Source organism: Drosophila yakuba, chromosome X (assembly GCF_016746365.2).
Source record: "Drosophila yakuba strain Tai18E2 chromosome X, Prin_Dyak_Tai18E2_2.1, whole genome shotgun sequence".
Classification (NCBI taxonomy): Eukaryota; Metazoa; Arthropoda; class Insecta; order Diptera; family Drosophilidae; genus Drosophila; species Drosophila yakuba.
This window is the reverse complement of record NC_052526.2, coordinates 16481579-16507766: the sequence shown is the minus strand read 5'-3', so window position 1 is coordinate 16507766 and position 26188 is coordinate 16481579. Positions and strand designations below refer to the sequence as shown.

General features: G+C 36.1%; 2 protein-coding genes across 3 annotated transcripts; both read left to right on the top strand.

Moving 5' to 3' along the window:
- The first annotated feature begins 16438 nt into the window (after positions 1 to 16438).
- On the top strand, positions 16439 to 20446 carry LOC6525683 (glutamic acid-rich protein). The gene is made up of 2 exons (XM_039375419.1): positions 16439 to 17088; positions 18061 to 20446. Exons 1-2 carry the CDS (start codon positions 16794 to 16796, stop codon positions 20235 to 20237), a joined length of 2472 nt encoding a protein of 823 aa, XP_039231353.1. The 5' UTR covers positions 16439 to 16793; the 3' UTR covers positions 20238 to 20446.
- Positions 20447 to 20541: 95 nt separating this feature from the next.
- Positions 20542 to 23394, top strand: LOC6525682. 2 transcript variants are annotated; one of them, XM_002101468.4, is made up of 5 exons: positions 20542 to 21022; positions 21107 to 21499; positions 22102 to 22577; positions 22678 to 22823; positions 22882 to 23394. In XM_002101468.4, the coding sequence occupies exons 1-5, from the start codon at positions 20726 to 20728 to the stop codon at positions 23184 to 23186; spliced, it is 1617 nt and encodes a 538-aa protein (XP_002101504.1). In that variant the 5' UTR covers positions 20542 to 20725; the 3' UTR covers positions 23187 to 23394. The 2 variants fall into 2 exon arrangements, with proteins under 2 accessions (XP_002101504.1, XP_039231365.1); XM_039375431.2 differs by having other exon boundaries at positions 20931 to 21022; positions 21077 to 21499.
- Positions 23395 to 26188: the final 2794 nt, after the last annotated feature.

Sequence of the window (26188 nt, the reverse complement as noted above, 5' to 3'; positions counted from 1 at the left end):
AAATTTAATTACGATTTCAACGAGGTATGCCATTCCATATTCGGACCAATATTACGAATGTTCTGATCAAAAAACTGATATTTATAGTCGCAAAATAACAGAATAGCGGTTATTGGCAATAAATCATCATCAAAAATTGGAAGAAAAGTGAAAAAAATATTTCTTTTTTTTTGAAAACACAGTTCGATGGGAAATTTAATTACGATTTCAACGAGGTATGCCATTCCATATTCGGACCAATATTACGAATGTTCTGATCAAAAAACTGATATTTATAGTCGCAAAATAACAGAATAGCGGTTATTGGCAATAAATCATCATCAAAAATTGGAAGAAAAGTGAAAAAATATTTCTTTTTTTTTGAAAACACAGTTCGATGGGAAATTTAATTACGATTTCAACGAGGTATGCCATTCCATATTCGGACCAATATTTCGAATGTTCTGATCAAAAAACTGATATTTATAGTCGCAAAATAACAGAAAAGCGGTTATTGGCAATAAATCATCATCAAAAATTGGAAGAAAAGTGAAAAAAATATTTCTTTTTTTTTGAAAACACAGTTCGATGGGAAATTTAATTACGATTTCAACGAGGTATGCCATTCCATATTCGGACCAATATTACGAATGTTCTGATCAAAAAACTGATATTTATAGTCGCAAAATAACAGAATAGCGGTTATTGGCAATAAATCATCATCAAAAATTGGAAGAAAAGTGAAAAAAATATTTCTTTTTTTTTGAAAACACAGTTCGATGGGAAATTTAATTACGATTTCAACGAGGTATGCCATTCCATATTCGGACCAATATTACGAATGTTCTGATCAAAAAACTGATATTTATAGTCGCAAAATAACAGAATAGCGGTTATTGGCAATAAATCATCATCAAAAATTGGAAGAAAAGTGAAAAAAATATTTCTTTTTTTTTGAAAACACAGTTCGATGGGAAATTTAATTACGATTTCAACGAGGTATGCCATTCCATATTCGGACCAATATTACGAATGTTCTGATCAAAAAACTGATATTTATAGTCGCAAAATAACAGAATAGCGGTTATTGGCAATAAATCATCATCAAAAATTGGAAGAAAAGTGAAAAAAATATTTATTTTTTTTTGAAAACACAGTTCGATGGGAAATTTAATTACGATTTCAAAGAGGTATGCCATTCCATATTCGGACCAATATTACGAATGTTCTGATCAAAAAACTGATATTTATAGTCGCAAAATAACAGAATAGCGGTTATTGGCAATAAATCATCATCAAAAATTGGAAGAAAAGTGAAAAAAATATTTCTTTTTTTTTGAAAACACAGTTCGATGGGAAATTTAATTACGATTTCAACGAGGTATGCCATTCCATATTCGGACCAATATTACGAATGTTCTGATCAAAAAACTGATATTTATAGTCGCAAAATAACAGAATAGCGGTTATTGGCAATAAATCATCATCAAAAATTGGAAGAAAAGTGAAAAAAATATTTCTTTTTTTTTGAAAACACAGTTCGATGGGAAATTTGATTACGATTTCAACGAGGTATGCCATTCCATATTCGGACCAATATTTCGAATGTTCTGATAAAAAAACTGATATTTATAGTCGCAAAATAACAGAATAGCGGTTATTGGCAATAAATCATCATCAAAAATTGGAAGAAAAGTGAAAAAAATATTTCTTTTTTTTTGAAAACACAGTTCGATGGGAAATTTAATTACGATTTCAACGAGGTATGCCATTCCATATTCGGACCAATATTACGAATGTTCTGATCAAAAAACTGATATTTATAGTCGCAAAATAACAGAATAGCGGTTATTGGCAATAAATCATCATCAAAAATTGGAAGAAAAGTGAAAAAAATATTTATTTTTTTTTGAAAACACAGTTCGATGGGAAATTTAATTACGATTTCAAAGAGGTATGCCATTCCATATTCGGACCAATATTACGAATGTTCTGATCAAAAAACTGATATTTATAGTCGCAAAATAACAGAATAGCGGTTATTGGCAATAAATCATCATCAAAAATTGGAAGAAAAGTGAAAAAAATATTTCTTTTTTTTTGAAAACACAGTTCGATGGGAAATTTAATTACGATTTCAAAGAGGTATGCCATTCCATATTCGGACCAATATTACGAATGTTCTGATCAAAAAACTGATATTTATAGTCGCAAAATAACAGAATAGCGGTTATTGGCAATAAATCATCATCAAAAATTGGAAGAAAAGTGAAAAAAATATTTCTTTTTTTTTGAAAACACAGTTCGATGGGAAATTTGATTACGATTTCAACGAGGTATGCCATTCCATATTCGGACCAATATTTCGAATGTTCTGATAAAAAAACTGATATTTATAGTCGCAAAATAACAGAAAAGCGGTTATTGGCAATAAATCATCATCCAAAAATTGGAAGAAAAGTGAAAAAAATATTTCTTTTTTTTTGAAAACACAGTTCGATGGGAAATTTAATTACGATTTCAACGAGGTATGCCATTCCATATTCGGACCAATATTACGAATGTTCTGATCAAAAAACTGATATTTATAGTCGCAAAATAACAGAATAGCGGTTATTGGCAATAAATCATCATCAAAAATTGGAAGAAAAGTGAAAAAAATATTTCTTTTTTTTTGAAAACACAGTTCGATGGGAAATTTGATTACGATTTCAACGAGGTATGCCATTCCATATTCGGACCAATATTTCGAATGTTCTGATAAAAAAACTGATATTTATAGTCGCAAAATAACAGAAAAGCGGTTATTGGCAATAAATCATCATCCAAAAATTGGAAGAAAAGTGAAAAAAATATTTCTTTTTTTTTGAAAACACAGTTCGATGGGAAATTTAATTACGATTTCAACGAGGTATGCCATTCCATATTCGGACCAATATTTCGAATGTTCTGATAAAAAAACTGATATTTATAGTCGCAAAATAACAGAAAAGCGGTTATTGGCAATAAATCATCATCAAAAATTGGAAGAAAAGTGAAAAAAATATTTCTTTTTTTTTGAAAACACAGTTCGATGGGAAATTTAATTACGATTTCAACGAGGTATGCCATTCCATATTCGGACCAATATTTCGAATGTTCTGATAAAAAAACTGATATTTATAGTCGCAAAATAACAGAAAAGCGGTTATTGGCAATAAATCATCATCAAAAATTGGAAGAAAAGTGAAAAAAATATTTCTTTTTTTTTGAAAACACAGTTCGATGGGAAATTTAATTACGATTTCAACGAGATATGCCATTCCATATTCGGACCAATATTACGAATGTTCTGATCAAAAAACTGATATTTATAGTCGCAAAATAACAGAAAAGCGGTTATTGGCAAAAAATCTTCATCAAAATTTGGAAGAAAAGTGAAAAAAATATTTCTTTTTTTTTTGAAAACACAGTTCGATGGGAAATTTAATTACGATTTCAACGAGGTATGCCATTCCATATTCGGACCAATATTACGAATGTTCTGATCAAAAAACTGATATTTATAGTCGCAAAATAACAGAAAAGCGGTTATTGGCAATAAATCATCATCCAAAAATTGGAAGAAAAGTGAAAAAAATATTTCTTTTATTTTGAAAACACAGTTCGATGGGAAATTTAATTACGATTTCAACGAGGTATGCCATTCCATATTCGGACCAATATTACGAATGTTCTGATAAAAAAACTGATATTTATAGTCGCAAAATAACAGAAAAGCGGTTATTGGCAAAAAATCTTCATCAAAATTTGGAAGAAAAGTGAAAAAAATATTTCTTTTTTTTTGAAAACACAGTTCGATGGGAAATTTAATTACGATTTCAACGAGGTATGCCATTCCATATTCGGACCAATATTACGAATGTTCTGATCAAAAAACTGATATTTATAGTCGCAAAATAACAGAATAGCGGTTATTGGCAATAAATCATCATCAAAAATTGGAAGAAAAGTGAAAAAAATATTTCTTTTTTTTTGAAAACACAGTTCGATGGGAAATTTAATTACGATTTCAACGAGGTATGCCATTCCATATTCGGACCAATATTACGAATGTTCTGATCAAAAAACTGATATTTATAGTCGCAAAATAACAGAATAGCGGTTATTGGCAATAAATCATCATCAAAAATTGGAAGAAAAGTGAAAAAAATATTTCTTTTTTTTTGAAAACACAGTTCGATGGGAAATTTAATTACGATTTCAACGAGGTATGCCATTCCATATTCGGACCAATATGTTCTGATCAAAAAACTGATATTTATAGTCGCAAAATAACAGAATAGCGGTTATTGGCAATAAATCATCATCAAAAATTGGAAGAAAAGTGAAAAAATATTTCTTTTTTTTTGAAAACACAGTTCGATGGGAAATTTAATTACGATTTCAACGAGGTATGCCATTCCATATTCGGACCAATATTTCGAATGTTCTGATCAAAAAACTGATATTTATAGTCGCAAAATAACAGAAAAGCGGTTATTGGCAATAAATCATCATCAAAAATTGGAAGAAAAGTGAAAAAAATATTTCTTTTTTTTTGAAAACACAGTTCGATGGGAAATTTAATTACGATTTCAACGAGGTATGCCATTCCATATTCGGACCAATATTACGAATGTTCTGATCAAAAAACTGATATTTATAGTCGCAAAATAACAGAATAGCGGTTATTGGCAATAAATCATCATCAAAAATTGGAAGAAAAGTGAAAAAAATATTTCTTTTTTTTTGAAAACACAGTTCGATGGGAAATTTAATTACGATTTCAACGAGGTATGCCATTCCATATTCGGACCAATATTACGAATGTTCTGATCAAAAAACTGATATTTATAGTCGCAAAATAACAGAATAGCGGTTATTGGCAATAAATCATCATCAAAAATTGGAAGAAAAGTGAAAAAAATATTTCTTTTTTTTTGAAAACACAGTTCGATGGGAAATTTAATTACGATTTCAACGAGGTATGCCATTCCATATTCGGACCAATATTACGAATGTTCTGATCAAAAAACTGATATTTATAGTCGCAAAATAACAGAATAGCGGTTATTGGCAATAAATCATCATCAAAAATTGGAAGAAAAGTGAAAAAAATATTTCTTTTTTTTTGAAAACACAGTTCGATGGGAAATTTAATTACGATTTCAACGAGGTATGCCATTCCATATTCGGACCAATATTACGAATGTTCTGATCAAAAAACTGATATTTATAGTCGCAAAATAACAGAATAGCGGTTATTGGCAATAAATCATCATCAAAAATTGGAAGAAAAGTGAAAAAAATATTTCTTTTTTTTTGAAAACACAGTTCGATGGGAAATTTGATTACGATTTCAACGAGGTATGCCATTCCATATTCGGACCAATATTTCGAATGTTCTGATAAAAAAACTGATATTTATAGTCGCAAAATAACAGAAAAGCGGTTATTGGCAATAAATCATCATCCAAAAATTGGAAGAAAAGTGAAAAAAATATTTCTTTTTTTTTGAAAACACAGTTCGATGGGAAATTTAATTACGATTTCAACGAGGTATGCCATTCCATATTCGGACCAATATTTCGAATGTTCTGATAAAAAAACTGATATTTATAGTCGCAAAATAACAGAAAAGCGGTTATTGGCAATAAATCATCATCCAAAAATTGGAAGAAAAGTGAAAAAAATATTTCTTTTTTTTTGAAAACACAGTTCGATGGGAAATTTAATTACGATTTCAACGAGGTATGCCATTCCATATTCGGACCAATATTACGAATGTTCTGATCAAAAAACTGATATTTATAGTCGCAAAATAACAGAATAGCGGTTATTGGCAATAAATCATCATCAAAAATTGGAAGAAAAGTGAAAAAAATATTTCTTTTTTTTTGAAAACACAGTTCGATGGGAAATTTAATTACGATTTCAACGAGGTATGCCATTCCATATTCGGACCAATATTTCGAATGTTCTGATCAAAAAACTGATATTTATAGTCGCAAAATAACAGAATAGCGGTTATTGGCAATAAATCATCATCAAAAATTGGAAGAAAAGTGAAAAAAATATTTCTTTTTTTTTGAAAACACAGTTCGATGGGAAATTTAATTACGATTTCAACGAGGTATGCCATTCCATATTCGGACCAATATTACGAATGTTCTGATCAAAAAACTGATATTTATAGTCGCAAAATAACAGAATAGCGGTTATTGGCAATAAATCATCATCAAAAATTGGAAGAAAAGTGAAAAAAATATTTCTTTTTTTTTGAAAACACAGTTCGATGGGAAATTTAATTACGATTTCAACGAGGTATGCCATTCCATATTCGGACCAATATTACGAATGTTCTGATCAAAAAACTGATATTTATAGTCGCAAAATAACAGAATAGCGGTTATTGGCAATAAATCATCATCAAAAATTGGAAGAAAAGTGAAAAAAATATTTCTTTTTTTTTGAAAACACAGTTCGATGGGAAATTTAATTACGATTTCAACGAGGTATGCCATTCCATATTCGGACCAATATTACGAATGTTCTGATCAAAAAACTGATATTTATAGTCGCAAAATAACAGAATAGCGGTTATTGGCAATAAATCATCATCAAAAATTGGAAGAAAAGTGAAAAAAATATTTATTTTTTTTTGAAAACACAGTTCGATGGGAAATTTAATTACGATTTCAACGAGGTATGCCATTCCATATTCGGACCAATATTACGAATGTTCTGATCAAAAAACTGATATTTATAGTCGCAAAATAACAGAATAGCGGTTATTGGCAATAAATCATCATCAAAAATTGGAAGAAAAGTGAAAAAAATATTTCTTTTTTTTTGAAAACACAGTTCGATGGGAAATTTAATTACGATTTCAACGAGGTATGCCATTCCATATTCGGACCAATATTACGAATGTTCTGATCAAAAAACTGATATTTATAGTCGCAAAATAACAGAATAGCGGTTATTGGCAATAAATCATCATCAAAAATTGGAAGAAAAGTGAAAAAATATTTCTTTTTTTTTGAAAACACAGTTCGATGGGAAATTTAATTACGATTTCAACGAGGTATGCCATTCCATATTCGGACCAATATTACGAATGTTCTGATCAAAAAACTGATATTTATAGTCGCAAAATAACAGAATAGCGGTTATTGGCAATAAATCATCATCAAAAATTGGAAGAAAAGTGAAAAAAATATTTCTTTTTTTTTGAAAACACAGTTCGATGGGAAATTTGATTACGATTTCAACGAGGTATGCCATTCCATATTCGGACCAATATTTCGAATGTTCTGATAAAAAAACTGATATTTATAGTCGCAAAATAACAGAAAAGCGGTTATTGGCAATAAATCATCATCCAAAAATTGGAAGAAAAGTGAAAAAAATATTTCTTTTTTTTTGAAAACACAGTTCGATGGGAAATTTAATTACGATTTCAACGAGGTATGCCATTCCATATTCGGACCAATATTTCGAATGTTCTGATAAAAAAACTGATATTTATAGTCGCAAAATAACAGAAAAGCGGTTATTGGCAATAAATCATCATCCAAAAATTGGAAGAAAAGTGAAAAAAATATTTCTTTTTTTTTGAAAACACAGTTCGATGGGAAATTTAATTACGATTTCAACGAGGTATGCCATTCCATATTCGGACCAATATTACGAATGTTCTGATCAAAAAACTGATATTTATAGTCGCAAAATAACAGAATAGCGGTTATTGGCAATAAATCATCATCAAAAATTGGAAGAAAAGTGAAAAAAATATTTCTTTTTTTTTGAAAACACAGTTCGATGGGAAATTTAATTACGATTTCAACGAGGTATGCCATTCCATATTCGGACCAATATTACGAATGTTCTGATCAAAAAACTGATATTTATAGTCGCAAAATAACAGAATAGCGGTTATTGGCAATAAATCATCATCAAAAATTGGAAGAAAAGTGAAAAAAATATTTCTTTTTTTTTGAAAACACAGTTCGATGGGAAATTTGATTACGATTTCAACGAGGTATGCCATTCCATATTCGGACCAATATTTCGAATGTTCTGATAAAAAAACTGATATTTATAGTCGCAAAATAACAGAAAAGCGGTTATTGGCAATAAATCATCATCCAAAAATTGGAAGAAAAGTGAAAAAAATATTTCTTTTTTTTTGAAAACACAGTTCGATGGGAAATTTAATTACGATTTCAACGAGGTATGCCATTCCATATTCGGACCAATATTACGAATGTTCTGATCAAAAAACTGATATTTATAGTCGCAAAATAACAGAATAGCGGTTATTGGCAATAAATCATCATCAAAAATTGGAAGAAAAGTGAAAAAAATATTTCTTTTTTTTTGAAAACACAGTTCGATGGGAAATTTGATTACGATTTCAACGAGGTATGCCATTCCATATTCGGACCAATATTTCGAATGTTCTGATAAAAAAACTGATATTTATAGTCGCAAAATAACAGAAAAGCGGTTATTGGCAATAAATCATCATCCAAAAATTGGAAGAAAAGTGAAAAAAATATTTCTTTTTTTTTGAAAACACAGTTCGATGGGAAATTTAATTACGATTTCAACGAGGTATGCCATTCCATATTCGGACCAATATTTCGAATGTTCTGATAAAAAAACTGATATTTATAGTCGCAAAATAACAGAAAAGCGGTTATTGGCAATAAATCATCATCAAAAATTGGAAGAAAAGTGAAAAAAATATTTCTTTTTTTTTGAAAACACAGTTCGATGGGAAATTTAATTACGATTTCAACGAGGTATGCCATTCCATATTCGGACCAATATTACGAATGTTCTGATCAAAAAACTGATATTTATAGTCGCAAAATAACAGAATAGCGGTTATTGGCAAAATCATCATCAAAAATTGGAGGAAAAGTGAAAAAAATATTTCTTTTTTTTTGAAAACACAGTTCGATGGGAAATTTAATTACGATTTCAACGAGGTATGCCATTCCATATTCGGACCAATATTTCGAATGTTCTGATCAAAAAACTGATATTTATAGTCGCAAAATAACAGAAAAGCGGTTATTGGCAATAAATCATCATCAAAAATTGGAAGAAAAGTGAAAAAAATATTTCTTTTTTTTTGAAAACACAGTTCGATGGGAAATTTAATTACGATTTCAACGAGGTATGCCATTCCATATTCGGACCAATATTACGAATGTTCTGATCAAAAAACTGATATTTATAGTCGCAAAATAACAGAATAGCGGTTATTGGCAATAAATCATCATCAAAAATTGGAAGAAAAGTGAAAAAAATATTTCTTTTTTTTTGAAAACACAGTTCGATGGGAAATTTGATTACGATTTCAACGAGGTATGCCATTCCATATTCGGACCAATATTTCGAATGTTCTGATAAAAAAACTGATATTTATAGTCGCAAAATAACAGAAAAGCGGTTATTGGCAATAAATCATCATCCAAAAATTGGAAGAAAAGTGAAAAAAATATTTCTTTTTTTTTGAAAACACAGTTCGATGGGAAATTTAATTACGATTTCAACGAGGTATGCCATTCCATATTCGGACCAATATTACGAATGTTCTGATCAAAAAACTGATATTTATAGTCGCAAAATAACAGAATAGCGGTTATTGGCAATAAATCATCATCAAAAATTGGAAGAAAAGTGAAAAAAATATTTCTTTTTTTTTGAAAACACAGTTCGATGGGAAATTTGATTACGATTTCAACGAGGTATGCCATTCCATATTCGGACCAATATTTCGAATGTTCTGATAAAAAAACTGATATTTATAGTCGCAAAATAACAGAAAAGCGGTTATTGGCAATAAATCATCATCCAAAAATTGGAAGAAAAGTGAAAAAAATATTTCTTTTTTTTTGAAAACACAGTTCGATGGGAAATTTAATTACGATTTCAACGAGGTATGCCATTCCATATTCGGACCAATATTTCGAATGTTCTGATAAAAAAACTGATATTTATAGTCGCAAAATAACAGAATAGCGGTTATTGGCAATAAATCATCATCAAAAATTGGAAGAAAAGTGAAAAAAATATTTCTTTTTTTTTGAAAACACAGTTCGATGGGAAATTTAATTACGATTTCAACGAGGTATGCCATTCCATATTCGGACCAATATTACGAATGTTCTGATCAAAAAACTGATATTTATAGTCGCAAAATAACAGAATAGCGGTTATTGGCAAAATCATCATCAAAAATTGGAGGAAAAGTGAAAAAAATATTTCTTTTTTTTTGAAAACACAGTTCGATGGGAAATTTAACTACGATTTCAACGAGGTATGCCATTCCATATTCGGACCAATATTTCGAATGTTCTGATCAAAAAACTGATATTTATAGTCGCAAAATAACAGAAAAGCGGTTATTGGCAATAAATCATCATCAAAAATTGGAAGAAAAGTGAAAAAAATATTTCTTTTTTTTTGAAAACACAGTTCGATGGGAAATTTAATTACGATTTCAACGAGGTATGCCATTCCATATTCGGACCAATATTACGAATGTTCTGATCAAAAAACTGATATTTATAGTCGCAAAATAACAGAATAGCGGTTATTGGCAATAAATCATCATCAAAAATTGGAAGAAAAGTGAAAAAAATATTTATTTTTTTTTGAAAACACAGTTCGATGGGAAATTTAATTACGATTTCAACGAGGTATGCCATTCCATATTCGGACCAATATTACGAATGTTCTGATCAAAAAACTGATATTTATAGTCGCAAAATAACAGAATAGCGGTTATTGGCAATAAATCATCATCAAAAATTGGAAGAAAAGTGAAAAAAATATTTCTTTTTTTTTGAAAACACAGTTCGATGGGAAATTTAATTACGATTTCAACGAGGTATGCCATTCCATATTCGGACCAATATTACGAATGTTCTGATCAAAAAACTGATATTTATAGTCGCAAAATAACAGAATAGCGGTTATTGGCAATAAATCATCATCAAAAATTGGAAGAAAAGTGAAAAAAATATTTCTTTTTTTTTGAAAACACAGTTCGATGGGAAATTTGATTACGATTTCAACGAGGTATGCCATTCCATATTCGGACCAATATTTCGAATGTTCTGATATTTATAGTCGCAAAATAACAGAAAAGCGGTTATTGGCAATAAATCATCATCCAAAAATTGGAAGAAAAGTGAAAAAAATATTTCTTTTTTTTTGAAAACACAGTTCGATGGGAAATTTAATTACGATTTCAACGAGGTATGCCATTCCATATTCGGACCAATATTACGAATGTTCTGATCAAAAAACTGATATTTATAGTCGCAAAATAACAGAATAGCGGTTATTGGCAATAAATCATCATCAAAAATTGGAAGAAAAGTGAAAAAAATATTTCTTTTTTTTTTTTGAAAACACAGTTCGATGGGAAATTTAATTACGATTTCAACGAGGTATGCCATTCCATATTCGGACCAATATTACGAATGTTCTGATCAAAAAACTGATATTTATAGTTGCAAAATAACAGAATAGCGGTTATTGGCAATAAATCATCATCAAAAATTGGAAGAAAAGTGAAAAAAATATTTCTTTTTTTTTGAAAACACAGTTCGATGGGAAATTTAATTACGATTTCAACGAGGTATGCCATTCCATATTCGGACCAATATTACGAATGTTCTGATCAAAAAACTGATATTTATAGTCGCAAAATAACAGAATAGCGGTTATTGGCAATAAATCATCATCAAAAATTGGAAGAAAAGTGAAAAAAATATTTCTTTTTTTTTGAAAACACAGTTCGATGGGAAATTTAATTACGATTTCAACGAGGTATGCCATTCCATATTCGGACCAATATTACGAATGTTCTGATCAAAAAACTGATATTTATAGTCGCAAAATAACAGAATAGCGGTTATTGGCAATAAATCATCATAAAAAATTGGAAGAAAAGTGAAAAAAATATTTCTTTTTTTTTGAAAACACAGTTCGATGGGAAATTTAATTACGATTTCAACGAGGTATGCCATTCCATATTCGGACCAATATTACGAATGTTCTGATCAAAAAACTGATATTTATAGTCGCAAAATAACAGAAAAGCGGTTATTGGCAAAAAATCTTCATCAAAAATTGGAAGAAAAGTGAAAAAAATATTTCTTTTTTTTTGAAAACACAGTTCGATGGGAAATTTAATTACGATTTCAACGAGGTATGCCATTCCATATTCGGACCAATATTACGAATGTTCTGATCAAAAAACTGATATTTATAGTCGCAAAATAACAGAATAGCGGTTATTGGCAATAAATCATCATCAAAAATTGGAAGAAAAGTGAAAAAAATATTTCTTTTTTTTTGAAAACACAGGGAAATTTAATTACGATTTCAACGAGGTATTCCATATTCGGACCAATATTTTAGGTCGTGCACATGTTGTTCCGTTTTGATGTTTCAATTATTTATTTATATTATTTATACTTAATAAACATTATGATATTTCTATTGTTTTAGCTGGCACTCAAAGTGAAATTATAAAATTATAAATAATATAGCTGAAAGTATTACGTTACATTAAAATAAATAAATGAAATAATATATAATACTAAATACTAAACTATACTAAATACTAAATACTAAATACTAAATAATACTAAATACTTAATACCAAATAATACTAAATAATACCAAAATATAAGAGCCTTTCTCTGCGCTTCTCAAAAGTCCTACGTAAGCAAACCACTTTTTCGATATTTTAAAATAAAAAAATACTAAAAGTGAGTGAGTGGTGCAGTGATTTCGACCTACTGGAGGACTGAGCTAGCTATTTCCCAGGAGCTACAACCAGCTGTCAGCTCTGACGTGGAAAGAGCTTGAGCAAAGGGGTGAGTACCTGGTGGAAAATAGAGAGGCTGTGGCTGCTTGTTTTTTTTGAGTGTGATCAGGGTGGAACAAAATGTCACTCATGCAGTTCTCTGATTTTTTTAATATAGCTTGGCTTTCAATTGAAATGCGCGGCTTTTGCTTGAAAAATATGCAGCATAGTTTTAGGGCGTTCATTTTTAATTTACAGTTTGACAGTCACTTTTAAATCTTTGGTTGACCATACAGTTTTACAGCCTTCAAAACGGAAGGAAAACAATGTTTAATTGAATTTGCTGTTTCATGATCATTTTCTTATTGAATAAAAAGAAAACTAATTTTCTTTTAATTTTTATATGCACACGACATTTCTACAGCCAATACTTGGTAATAATCCATCCGATCTTTTCGTTCTTCGGTTTCCAAAAATAATTATTATGTTTTAATGCGCTGAAAGTTTGGAAAAACCGTCAAAAATTAGTGTTTTCGTATTTGAATGCTAATCAATGGAAAATTGTATAATGAATTCAAGAGCATAGGGCCTTGATATTTGGACAACTATTTTTAATTTTATGGAAAAAGAACTACATATTTTTTGCCAAATTTTATTGCCAATGCATTGCTCAAAATACTAATGTAATTCTTGGCTCGATACGATGAACTTATAATTAAAAGCTAGTAGATAAAAAGGTATGTGTAATAATTTATTGCCATCGGCATAGTAATAATTTAATCCGGAAGCTCACTTTCACCTTGTTGATTTTTTTCTGCACAGCCAAACTTTAAGTTGCGTTTATGCATTTTACATAACGCCAAATGACAATGCACATTGAAGGGCCAAAAAGCGAAAGTTGGTAATGCATTAATAATATTGCAGCTAAAAGGAAATACCTTTTAAAGCATCGGATGCATTTAAAATGGAAAATCTGAGGGAGTAATAGTACTAGTACTAATTTTCTAAAGTTGAAGCCAAAATTCGAACCCTGCTGTGTAAAAGAGCTTAAAGTTTGTCTATTTAACATAACTCGATGTTCTGCAGAAAGCTTTAAGGATGTTCTGAGCCAGGATACAAAACATTTGAAAACCGCTAAAAGCTCCTACTCATCGCGATTGACCCACATAATTCAGTTCAGTTATATATTTGAGACTGGTCATTAGTTTTGCGTAAGGGCCAGTGAAAAAACTCACGAAGAAAGAGTAGCTGGCGTGCCAAATTGATACCATCAGTAATGAATAATAATGCCCAATAAGCGAGTCGGCTGATAATGACGAGATGTGGCCCATTACATAAACGAAAGCACATTGCACCGCAGCTCCAGCCAGCCAGCCAGTCCAGCTTATTAGCGTTAATTGTTGGCGACACTCTTATTCCAATTTCCATTCCATTTTCAATTTCAATTTCATTTTCACATCTATTTCCATTCCATTTCGCTTTATTCCACCGCCCGCCATTGAATCATTCAAAATCATTCGAACTTGGCAAGTGTCTGTCCCCCTTAACGCTTAACGAGATTGCAGTTCGACTGGCTCTTCTCTCCTCTCCGCTGGCCTTTGGTCATCATCGGCCACCAGCCACCAGCCACCGGCCATCGGGCATTGGCCATTGGCCATCGGCTGATAAATGAGTCTGGGCCAGACATTATGCAATATTGGGGCCCTAAGGCGATTGGGACCGGTACCCAAAATAGCCACCGAAATACGCTGCCATTCAAATGCAGTGATGCCCCAATAGTTTGAAATCGAATAGGTGTTTCTGCCAACATCGTTTCATAGATGTGACTTTTATATGCATACATAACTTTAATGGTATCTTCAAATTACAAATATGCCGCCGTTTAAATGGCAAACATATTCATTTTTAAAGTGGTAATCTTAATTGGTTAAAAATAAGGGTTTTCAAAGTGCTAAATCTAACTTCTGGAAACGCACTTTCTAGAAACAGATACAATTTTTCATGTACTTCGTTAGAGATGTAAAAACAATGAAACAATGAAAACAATTTGAAACTGGCAGGAATTGTTCACTCCAAAAACAGCCAAACTGCTGGGCAATTATATTTCTGTAACATGTACACCTTGTAATGTTTTGAATAGAGCCATCAGATGGAAATTGCAATAACTGAATATGTACGAAACAAAATGAAATAAAAACAACTGGATTTGTGGCCCAAAGCACTGGTTTATTTGCTCATTGATGCATTTAAAGATGGCCATTTTGGGGAAAGGATGAACCAGGCAAGAGAATAAACCGGTGACAGTTGTGGATGCGGCAATCGGATCGATAAATCAGGCTTGTTTATGGCAACAGCAGCGGCCATAACCGTAACTCCCGCCGCCGGCAATGGTGGCCAGTTCGAAAATCGAGTGGAGTCCAGTGGAGTCGAGTGGAGGGTCTCGGTTTGTCCATGGGGCCATGACCTGCCCCAAGTGCTTTGCGTAACAACAACAACAACAGCAGCAGTAACAACAATAACAGCAGTGGCACAACAACAACAGCGGTGGCAACAACAAATGCGGCAGGGAGTGTGGAATTTTGTTGCTTTTGGCTTTCCCAGCCAGTCACGATCGCCGCAATTTTCTTGTCACTGTCACCCGAAATACGAAAAAAAAAAATAACGAAAAAAAAACTAAAACCGCTCGGCACACGCAACAAAGCAAAGCAGCAACAGCAGCAACATCGGCTTAAAAGACAAATAAACAAAGCGGCTGCCACAGTAAAAACTGCAACTGCACGAACAGCAGCAGTAACAGTAACAGAAACAGTAACAACAATACAACAGCAAAGAGGAATACAAAAAAAGGAAAAACTGTTGCAGCAGCAACAACAGAAATTGGCGATTTGCCGCTGCTGATAAGAATTAAATTGACTGAATTCAATGCGAATATCGAATACCCTAATCAGGCAATATTTCAGTTGGTCATTTATGATATGCTTTTAAAATATTGAAATGCAAAATGAAGAAAAATGATACAGTGGTAATCGTGCAAACTAAAATAAATGCATATCATGAATAAAATTGGAAATTTATTAAAATCCGAAATATAATGAAATAATATAGAATAATAATACAAAAATAATAAAATAATAATAAATAAATAATAATAAATAAAATAATAATAAATAAATAATAATAATATTAAATAATAAATAGAATAAAATATTATCATGGCTTAAAAATATAGTTATTCATATTATTTAGTTCTTAAATATATTTATTTATATTCAAGTAAATATACATTTGAGAATGGTACCCAATTTGCGGTAGTGTATGCTTATAAGCTTTTACCATTTGAGGAACATAGGGATGTAATTGAGTAGATACAAGTATTTGTACAATATTTTGGTTATTTTCTGAATATACAAGACTATCCACTAGTTCACGCTACCCTTTTTCGGGTAGTGTACAAATGGTTTGCCCGCAAAAACAGCAAACAGCCGCAACGAGCGACAATTTAACGAGGCTGCTGCTGCCGTTGGATGTTGCTGCTGCTTCTACTGCTGCTGCTGCTGTTTCTGTTGCTGCTGCGTGGTGTTGCTGCTGCTGTTGCTGCTGCTGGTGTCCCCCCCTTCCGCAGCAACATTTTGGCCTCAGCCGCGCTCGCAGTCGCTGCCGACGCCGACGTCGACGTCGACTTCTTCGGGCGGCGGTTTCCATTTCATTTTTAAGCTAACGCTCGTCGCGTTCAGCGTTTTAATATTTAATTGTCGTCGATCGCGAGCGGTTGTCATTGCTCCACTGGAATACTAGTGGAATTGCCATTTGGATTGCCACGGCTGTACCGTTACCGTTAATCGTGAAGTGACCCACCGCATACCACACCTAAAAACGCGAAGCAGCACCTTCTTTTTGTTCAGTGTTCTTCAGTTTTTTTGTTCAGTGCGCAGTTTGCCCATCCGCAGTGGCCATGATCATGATACCCTGGATTCCATGCATAAGTGCGGCCATCGTGCTGATCCTGTGCCCCCTGCACACATCCTCGCGCAGCTACAGCAACGGCCTGATCTTTTACGAGCTGCGAACCCATCGCCACTACCTCCCGCCCACGGTCAGTGTGTCCAGGGGCCGCAATCTGGCCAGCGTCAAGTACTCCGAGAAGGGCTCCATCTGGTCCACCTTTGGCCAGCCCTGCGAGTGCAGCGGACCCACCTGTGGCTGCTGCGCCGGCCTCAAGGTCGATCAGTACCGATTCGATCAGAAAGGTGAGACAATCTATAACTATTAACGGGGAGCTAAGGAAAAGCTGTTCTTTAAGGACTTTTCCTTAGGATTTAAGTCCATGTTTAAAGTTCTTCAATCTTTAAATTATGTCTATAAGTAGCAGACTTGTAATATTGAACAGAGTGACATATGGCGTATTATTTTAAGCTTTCTTAGTTGCTTTTTTAAAGGCAATATTTTTTTTTTCTTTAAAAAGTAATGGGTTTGTAATGTTGTATTTAGTTATAAAGGTTCAAGTTCAACAAGAACTATGTTTAAAAATACCAATTGCTAAGTTCTAAAGCTACCTATCTTTTTAAATTATATCTACACAAAAAGGATAGGCAAATACAATTTTTTCCTAGTGTGCTTGTTATTAATTTGGTAATAAAAAGCAGCATTAAATTGGGTTTTCATTATCTGTATGCCATTTAGCTTAATATCTTAATATCCACTAATGAACACTAGCTTAGTAGTAATCCCCCACGGAACAATCCGTCGGCCATGTGGTTATGGATAAATTGGGATCTTTGCGGTCACTTAGCCTGGAATCACTCGGAATCGTGGCTCCTGGCCTGCGGGTGGTGGGCACATATATTTGGCTGCTATTTCGGCTGGATTCCAGGCCGATTTCCTTGGCCAAGAAACGAAGAAACCAATCTTGGCCGCGGGTTGGCGGCGCATGCCGGAGACTACAATGCGATCGGCGGTTTGGCTTGGTTTCCATTTCGCTCCGCTTCGCTTCGTGACATGCCAGCATTTGCCAATCAAAATGCCACAAATTGTTGGCGCTTCCAGCGGCGGTGGCCACCCCCTCATCCTCATCCACATCCTCACCCACCATTTGCCATGGGATCCGCCGACAGTTTGCCACCCGCCACTTTCATTCATTGAATCGAATCGTTTCGTTTCATTGTTGTGCCTATCTGTAATTTTGACTCAACGTTTTCTTTCCATTTTGCCTCTGTTTGCAGTCTGCGCCAACGTGAGCTTTGTGCCGCATCTGGAGGAGGCCCAACTGGAGGTCTTTCTGAATGGCAGACCCTCCTCGAAGTACGGAATCTCGGTGCGCAATCCGGCGCCCTTCTGCATTCCCGTCATGATGGGTGTACCGATGGCCATGTGCGTCCAAATGACCGACGTCAAGGTGGTTGGCAACAATCTGAACATGTGCATGGACTTTGTGGTCCGGATGGCCACCACCGATCTCTTCGAGATGCACTTCCAGTGCATGCAAATGGGTCTGGATGGTCTGCAGTATGTGGACAAGAATGGCAAGCCCGTGTTGCCGGTTGGCGATGGCCAGAGCGATGATCCGGAGGAGTATGAGTACGCCGAGCTGGAGGATCAGCCGGAAGAGTATCCCTATCAAGAGGATGTCAAGGATGTGGATGATCAATCCCAGAGCTATCAGCCAGACAACAATCAGCAGCAGAAGAATACAACAGTGGTCACTGATCAGGTGGAGAAGGAGGATGAGATGGAGGAGAATCAATCATTGGGCTATCAGACTCTCATAAATAACCAAGTCCAGAAGATTGAGCCTCCTTTAAATCTAGAGGACTTGAGCTACCTACCTCAGAGGAATCAGACACCAAGCGAGCCAGCTAAACAGGATCAGCTGGAGGAAGAACAACCAGGCTATCCGACACTGGGTCAAATTAAGGTTGAATACCAAGATGAAGAAAAGCCTGCGGAAAAGCAGCCAGAGATGCAAAAACCTTCGGCAGATACGTTGGATGAAGAGGATCCAACGGGTTATCAGCCACCGATTGCGATGGATACCCCGCACAAAGCTCAAGAGGAACAGCAGCCTGCTGAGGATCATCAGGAAGAGGAGGAGAAGGAGGAGGAGAAGGAGGAGAAAGAGGAGGAGAAGAATTCAGAGGGCGAAGGAGATGATCAGGAGGCAGAAGAAGAAGAAGCCGATGAGGTGGAGCCCCTGCCAATCGAAAGTGAAATGCTAATGGCCAGCGATCCGGCAGAAGAAGCACCTCTCGCAGAAGAAGCCGAAGAAACGGCAGCTGAAGACGCGAAAGAGACGGCAGCAGAGGCGGCGGCGGAGAAAGAGAAAGAGACGGGGGCAGACTCGGAGCAAGAGACACCTGACAATGACAATGGTTATGGCGAGAGTGGCCCGAGGCCAAGTCAGGTAATTGAAACAATTACCAATTCAATAGCAGCCACTGAAGCGCCCACAACAACAACCACAACAACACCAACAACCACAACAACAACCACACCAATAACCACAATAACAACAACGAAAATACCAACAACAACGACAACGACAAAAATACCGACAACAGCAACGACATTTAACAAGCCAAACATTGGTATTGATGACACAAACAATGGGGAGAAGACAGTAGAAGCAGAGGGTGAGAAGAAGGTGGAGGAGACAGAAGAAGAGAAGGAGGGCGAGACATCTGAAGAAGGGGAGGCAGAAGACGACGAAGAAGAAGACTCGACAACAGTGGCTGTTGAAATGGAAAACGATAGTGATAATGAGATAAACGTGGACGATGACGATGATGATGATGAAGTGGAGAAAAAAAACCGGGTGAAGGAACCCCCAAGCCAGGTGACGAAGGGGGAGAAGAAAAAGGAAGAGGGAGCGGAGGAAAAGGTCGAAGAGAGCGCGCAGAAGGGGGAGAAAGAGCTGGAGAAAGAGGTGAAGGCAAGTCATGAGGAAAAGGTCAATCCAAAAGACACAGCAGCCGAAGAAGCTGAAGATAAGGATAAGGAAGACGAAGAAGGGGAGGCTGCCGATGAAGAAGAAGAGGGAGACGAAGACGACGAGGAGGAAGATGAGGAGGAGGAGGAGGATGCCAAGGAAGAAGGCGAGGAAGACGCTGCAGAAGAATCCGCTGAAGCGGCAGCAGCAAAGCCCGAAGAAAGCGCTGTGAAAATCGATGGAAATGGCAACGGCTATAAAAATGCCTATGCAAATGCGAATGAAAATGTGAATGAAAATGCATATGGAAATACATATGTAAATGCCTATGGAAATGCGAATGAAAATGCAAATGAAAATGCGAATGAAAATGCATATGGAAATGCATATGCGACGCCGGCAGCGAAGTCGTTGTCCCGACGCCGCCGTCTGCGCACCCGCCGCCTGCCACGCCCCCTGAGGAAACACCATTAGTCGCCTCTCCTCCCCTCCCCTCTCCACTCCTTAACTTAATTTATTGTAATTCGTAACTCGTAATTCGTAATTCGTAATTCGTAATTTGTAATTGTTAATGAATTGTTAATGCTAAACGTTGAAGCCTGTTAATTAATACGTATTTATTGTATTTATTGAAACCAACTCAAAGCCAAACTCAAGCGAAATAAACGTTAATTGTAATTTAACCACTGACATTCCAAGTTAATAACAGGGATTTTTCGCGGGTTGCCTGGTTGAAACTGCAGCCATAACTTCAGCTATTCAAAATCTGTATTTTCTGGTACAACTGCCCTAAAGCCAAAAATGCAAAATCGAAAGCTGTTAATAATAGTTTTACCATCATGATGGCTTAGCTCCAACAGTTAAAGTCACAGTTTTGTTCACTGGCTTCACTCAGTAACTTGCCAAATTCCAGTTGGCCAAATTTAGCGTTTGCCCGAAAATTAGCCGTATGAAAATTGAACATGTCATGGACGAGTGGCCTGTACAAGTCGCTGCTCCTGCGGAGCCAGCAATCGCTGGTGCGTCCGGATCTCGCCCTCCTGGACCTGCAAATATCCAAGCGGACCATTGAGACGATGATCGGTCATCGACGCGAATCGAATTCCAGTCTCTCACGCACCGCCGACATCGTTGTTAGAAGGTGCGACGAGCTCTTCAATGCCAACGAATTCGAGAATGCCCTAACCACGCTCTATACGGACGGACGTCCCTTCGGCGGACAGTTCGCCCACGGGCGCTTCGAGCTGCTCAAGCAGCGGGTGAGTCTTCGCTGCTATCTTAGTGTATCATATTTATCGATTTTTTGTTTAAAGAAGTTGCGTTTTGAATGTCATTTTCACTAGAGCCTCGCCGTTTTCGAAGACACCTTGGGCGAATCGCTGCGTCCCTTCATGCAGCAGCACAGTGGCGTCCTGCAGCAAATCAGCCGCCGGCAAAAGGAGCTGGCCGCCCACGTGTCCCGCCCCCTTTGGAAGACGCTGCGCGACCGGCGGCAGTGCGATGTCCAGAGTATCCTGATCAAGGAGCGGCCACAGCTGACCTCCCTGGAGAAGGCTCGTCGGCGGGCGAGTGAGAGCCTGTACAACTACCACTACTTGGGCCGCAGCGCCGTCGACGTTGCGCTGCTGCGTCAACTGCGCAGCGACCGCAACTTCCTCAATCCCCTCCGGCTGATCACCACGCCCCCCCTGCGCAGGCTGGCCGAGGAGCAGTTCACCACTGTGCGGCGGTTTATGGTGAGTCTAATTCCTACAGGGTAACTTTTCAACTTTTCCGGGGAAAGTGTTTCGATTGAAATGTAGAGCAAAGTTTACAGATCAGCAGGGTAACTTTTATTTCTATTCCTAATTATAATATGAACTGATAAAAAGTTGAAAACACTTTGAAATTTTTCCTGAATATTATCCTGGATTATTAGAGATACTTTTAAAGAGAAGCCTATCTCACTTCTTACTTACTTTACTAAAGATACTTACAAATAATAATTACAAATATACTAACTTTTATAATTATAATTCTACTAAAGATAATCTACTTACTTACCCTATAATTTTACTAAAGATAATCTACTTACTTACCCTCTAATTTTACTAAAGATAATAGACTTATTTATATAATTATAATTCTACTAAAGATAATCTACTTACTTACCCTGTAATTCTACTAAAGATAATCTACTTACTTACCCTCTAGTTTTACTAAAGATAAAATACTTACTTATCCTCTAATTTTACCAAAGACAAGTCAATGCTCAATATCGTAAACTAAGCTTTTCAATTTTCAAAAGAAAACATGTTCTCTGGTGTGATTTCCCCCCATTTCTCATGAATTCACTTAGAAAATGCTCCAAGCGCGGAATCCGATGTACAACCGGCGGTACGTGCGCCAGCGGCACGGGCGGATTGCGGACGTGGAGCGGCACCGGTGGCAGGAGATGCACCTGTTCCACGCCCAATACCAGACGCGACGCGACTGCATGCGAATGCTGCACGAGGTGCATCGGCGGCGGCGCGAGGGCGATGTGGATAAGCTGTCCGACTACGTGGAGGAGATAATGTCGGGTTTCATAGAGTATAAGACGCAGCGCACGCTGCCCTGGAAGTGGGAGTTCATCAACGACGTGTACAATACCCTGGCGCTGGCCCATTGCGATAGGTGCACGGTGCCAGCCCATGTGGACTTTCTGCAGGCCCAGAATCGACCCATCTTGTATCTGCTGCGGACGGAGAAGCTGCGCGACATGAGCGTAAGGTTCGGGGGACCCAACATCTATGTGGAGATCGAGAGGGAGGATGAGCGGCACAGCCGAATGAAGTGAGTAAAGTTGTTTGCTTTTTGTATAAAATAAATAAAATATATATATTTATATAAAATATAATATAATATATAATATAAAATATTTCTTATTTCACAGCCAGAAGCTGGAGCAACTGGAGCATCGCCTGCGTCACTCGCGCTTTCCAATCGAGCGATCCTACTTGTTTTTTGAGATTGCGCGCTGCCACTTTAAGGAGTCGCGATTCGACAAGTGCCTCGTGGTGGCCCGCAAGGCCTTCAACGGTGGGTAATGCTCCTTAACCCCTTAAGACATCTTCCTTAACCCACTATTGACCCCCAGAGGCCCGCAGCTGCAACTGTCTGATCTGGCGGTTCAACAGCATCTTCCTGGGCTGCCAGGTGCACGCCGTGCTCAATCGCTTCGAGCGGCTGAAGGAGTCGCTGGCGAGGGCGAGCCAGCTGGCCAGCGAGCTGAAGGCGCCCAAACTGGTGGCCTATATTGCCATCTGCATCAATGTGAACGACTACGATCTGGCATTCCAGCGGATGCGGCAGTCGGATGTGACCAGGCGAAAGTCCCGCAGACGAAGTCCCATCAGCACCATGACATCGAACAGCTCGCAGGGATCGCAAAGTAGCACATAGCGCAGTTATTTTATTTACTAAACTTGTTACTCTTAGCTCTACATTTCACTTGAAACTACCTGCTGGAATATAAAGCTAAGAGCAACAAGTTGTAGGTAATTTAGGAACAAGTTTTACCATTACCGAATCTTAACATTTGATCTTCTTTTTTACAAATAAATGTTGAGCAATGGTTGTAAGTCCATTAAAAGATAATTTTCAAGAGAAATGCATCGCTAAGATAATTTTTTGCTCAATGCAGATATAAATAACAAAAGCAAAGTTTTATGAAATCGGGTTAAGTGCGAATTCTCCCACGCCAATACTCGAAAACAAAAGTGTTGGATTTTCACAGCATTTAGCGTTGGCCCCAAATGTTGCAATGGCTAAATTAGTAAGCGAAGCGCGGGAAAAACAACCATACCAAAAATAGCAGAAAGAAAGAAATACAACGAAAGGGGGGCCATTAGGGCCGTGGAAAACAATAACCCCCCATAATCGGGCAATATTATATAACACTTAAATGCCAGCAGCTGAAATTATTTAATGATGTTGTTACCTTCTTCGTCTGCCTTTCATGGCTCTGCTGGCGATTATACGACAATTATTACAATATTTATTTAAAATTATACCCGTTGTTCGCAGAGTTTAAGGGTATACTAGATGTGCTGATGAGAATGTAACAGCTAATATGGAGCTGATAATATAATATATATATTCCTGATCATAACCAATAGCGGAGTCAAGTTGTGGCTGTAACATGGCTAAATCTTATGAATATTATTGCCAACAAGATTGTTGAACTTCCAGTTTCGCACTCTCCCTAGCTGATTAACGGGTATCTGATAGTCGAGGAAGCGTTCTCTCTTCTTTTAATTGCTTTTATTTTTCACCACCGCTCGCAAATGCTTTTTTTTTTGTTTTGGTAGTTTTTTAAATCAATTTTTTTTCACTTATACTTCTATTTTTTTGTGTACAACTTTGCATAAGCAACTTGGTGGGGCGGGGTTTTCAGGGGGGAACACCGACTATTACTCTTCATTTGTATGCCAGCGGGAGTGTGGGTGTCCACTGTTGTTGTTTTTTTTTTGTTTATTTCGGTTCGCTTTTTTTGCGGAAAGAAAGTTAGCTGACAAAAAAAAGAAGAGTGAACTGGACATGGGGCAGCCGCCAATTAAATGTTTTGCTTTTGCCGCTTTATCGTTTTTGGCAATAGCGCAACAAGCCATGCGAAGTGTCGTCGAAATGCGACCGAAAACAATAAATAAGCACGAAACAAGCAAAGTCGAGCAAAAAGCGAGCCAGCAGCTGCATTTCAATTGAATTTCCAGGCAGCGGGTCCAAAACTGCCGCTTCCATGGGAGAAATTGCAGCTATTAGGGGCAATCTTGTTCGAAAAGTTTGTAACAAGTGAAAGAATTTGAAAATTTAATCAATGTTGCTCAACTGCAACTAGTTGTGAAGTTGGTTGTATTAACTAATATGCGCTACTTAAAATACATTGATTGGGCAAAGTTAAAATTATGAAACTATTAGCCAATGGAGAATCTATTTTGCAACTATTTTAATTAAGTAAAAGTTTGTGTGAAGATCTCTTTAAAAGTATATTTTTATTGTATATATTTAAAAGTATTTATATAATCTTAAAAACCAATGACAAACCTCTTTAAAAATATATTTTTATTGTATTTATTTTTAGCTATTTATATAATGTTTAAAACCAATGGCAAACCTTTTAAAAAAATATATTTTTATTGTATTTATTTTTAGCTATTTATACAATGTTTAAAACCAATGACAAACCTCTTTAAAAATATATTTTTATTGTATTTATTTTTAGGTTTTTATATAATGTTTAAAACCAATGACAAACCTCTTTAAAAATGTATTTTTATTGTATTTATTTTTAGCTATTTATATAATGTTTAAAACCAATGACAAACTACTTCTTTAAGCCACGCTTGGGATAATATTACAATGGCTGTTAATTAAGTTTATTTGTTCTTAATTGCAGATACTTTCCTGTTTCGTAAGCAGTGAGCCGCACTTGTTGCTATGTGACCTGTGACCCGGTACCTGTGACCCGCCGCCACCTGCAGCCAATTAGCCAGCACTCATACGCCCTGTTGCATGCATAAACGGCACTCCAAATCAAAGTCGAGGTGCGGGCCAAATGGACGGAGAAGGAGCCACGGGGAGAACTACTTCTGCAGCTCAAGTTCAAACTAAAGTGCACTGCAAGAAAAGGATTTCATTCCTAAACACAAAAGAGGTATTTATGAATGCGTTAACGAAAACAATGACAGCCTAAGACTAAAGAAGATTCACATTAAAGCGAGATCATTAGAGATCATTTACTTAAGATCATTTGAAATTTTAAATAAACACAAGTAAAATCATTTTGTTGCCCATTCACATTTTGTTCAGTGTATGTACATGCAAATTAGGCGTCTATTTGTCCAGTGTATGTACATAAAAAGCTCATATGCTCAGGTGTCAGTAGCTCGTGCAGGTGCAAATTGAGTTCACCTGAACGTTGACTTTGTGTCAACTGATAGCTGATGCCAGAAGTTGGCCAACGGAAGGCGCCAGCGGGTTTGAAGGACGACAAGGACACGGCCGACTGGCCGCCAAATATGGCCGAATACGGACACTGGGGTAATTAGCCGGAATTTTCCGGCACAGAGCGGTGGTCAGGTGTCGACCTGATCCAGAAGACAGGCCTTCAGGTGAAGCCTCGAAACAGCGGTGGTCGCAAAATTGGTGCAGCCTGCAGGAAAATGAAATCCTAACATGAGCATACTACGACTTGCTGGCGAATAAAATAAATATAGAAACATACAAATATAATCACAATAAAATATTTCACTTAATGGTTTCATACTTGGGCGCCCTCGAGTTATCTGCCCGCGTGTGTGTGTGTGTGTGTGCCCAAACAGCGGGATATCCTGCCACGACTGTGTTGCATCCTTGTGGCGGGGCACTCGCCACTCGGAGATCCGAGATCCGAGTGCTCGGAGCCG

Coding starts and splice junctions, on each gene's coding strand:
- LOC6525683 (XM_039375419.1), top strand. CDS start 16,794: ATGATCATGATACCCTGGATTCCATGCATAAGTGCGGCCATCGTGCTG. Junction 17,089..18,060: donor GTACCGATTCGATCAGAAAG/GTGAGACAATCT, acceptor CTCTGTTTGCAG/TCTGCGCCAACGTGAGCTTT.
- LOC6525682 (XM_002101468.4), top strand. CDS start 20,726: ATGTCATGGACGAGTGGCCTGTACAAGTCGCTGCTCCTGCGGAGCCAG. Junction 21,500..22,101: donor CCACTGTGCGGCGGTTTATG/GTGAGTCTAATT, acceptor GAATTCACTTAG/AAAATGCTCCAAGCGCGGAA. Junction 22,824..22,881: donor GGCCCGCAAGGCCTTCAACG/GTGGGTAATGCT, acceptor ATTGACCCCCAG/AGGCCCGCAGCTGCAACTGT.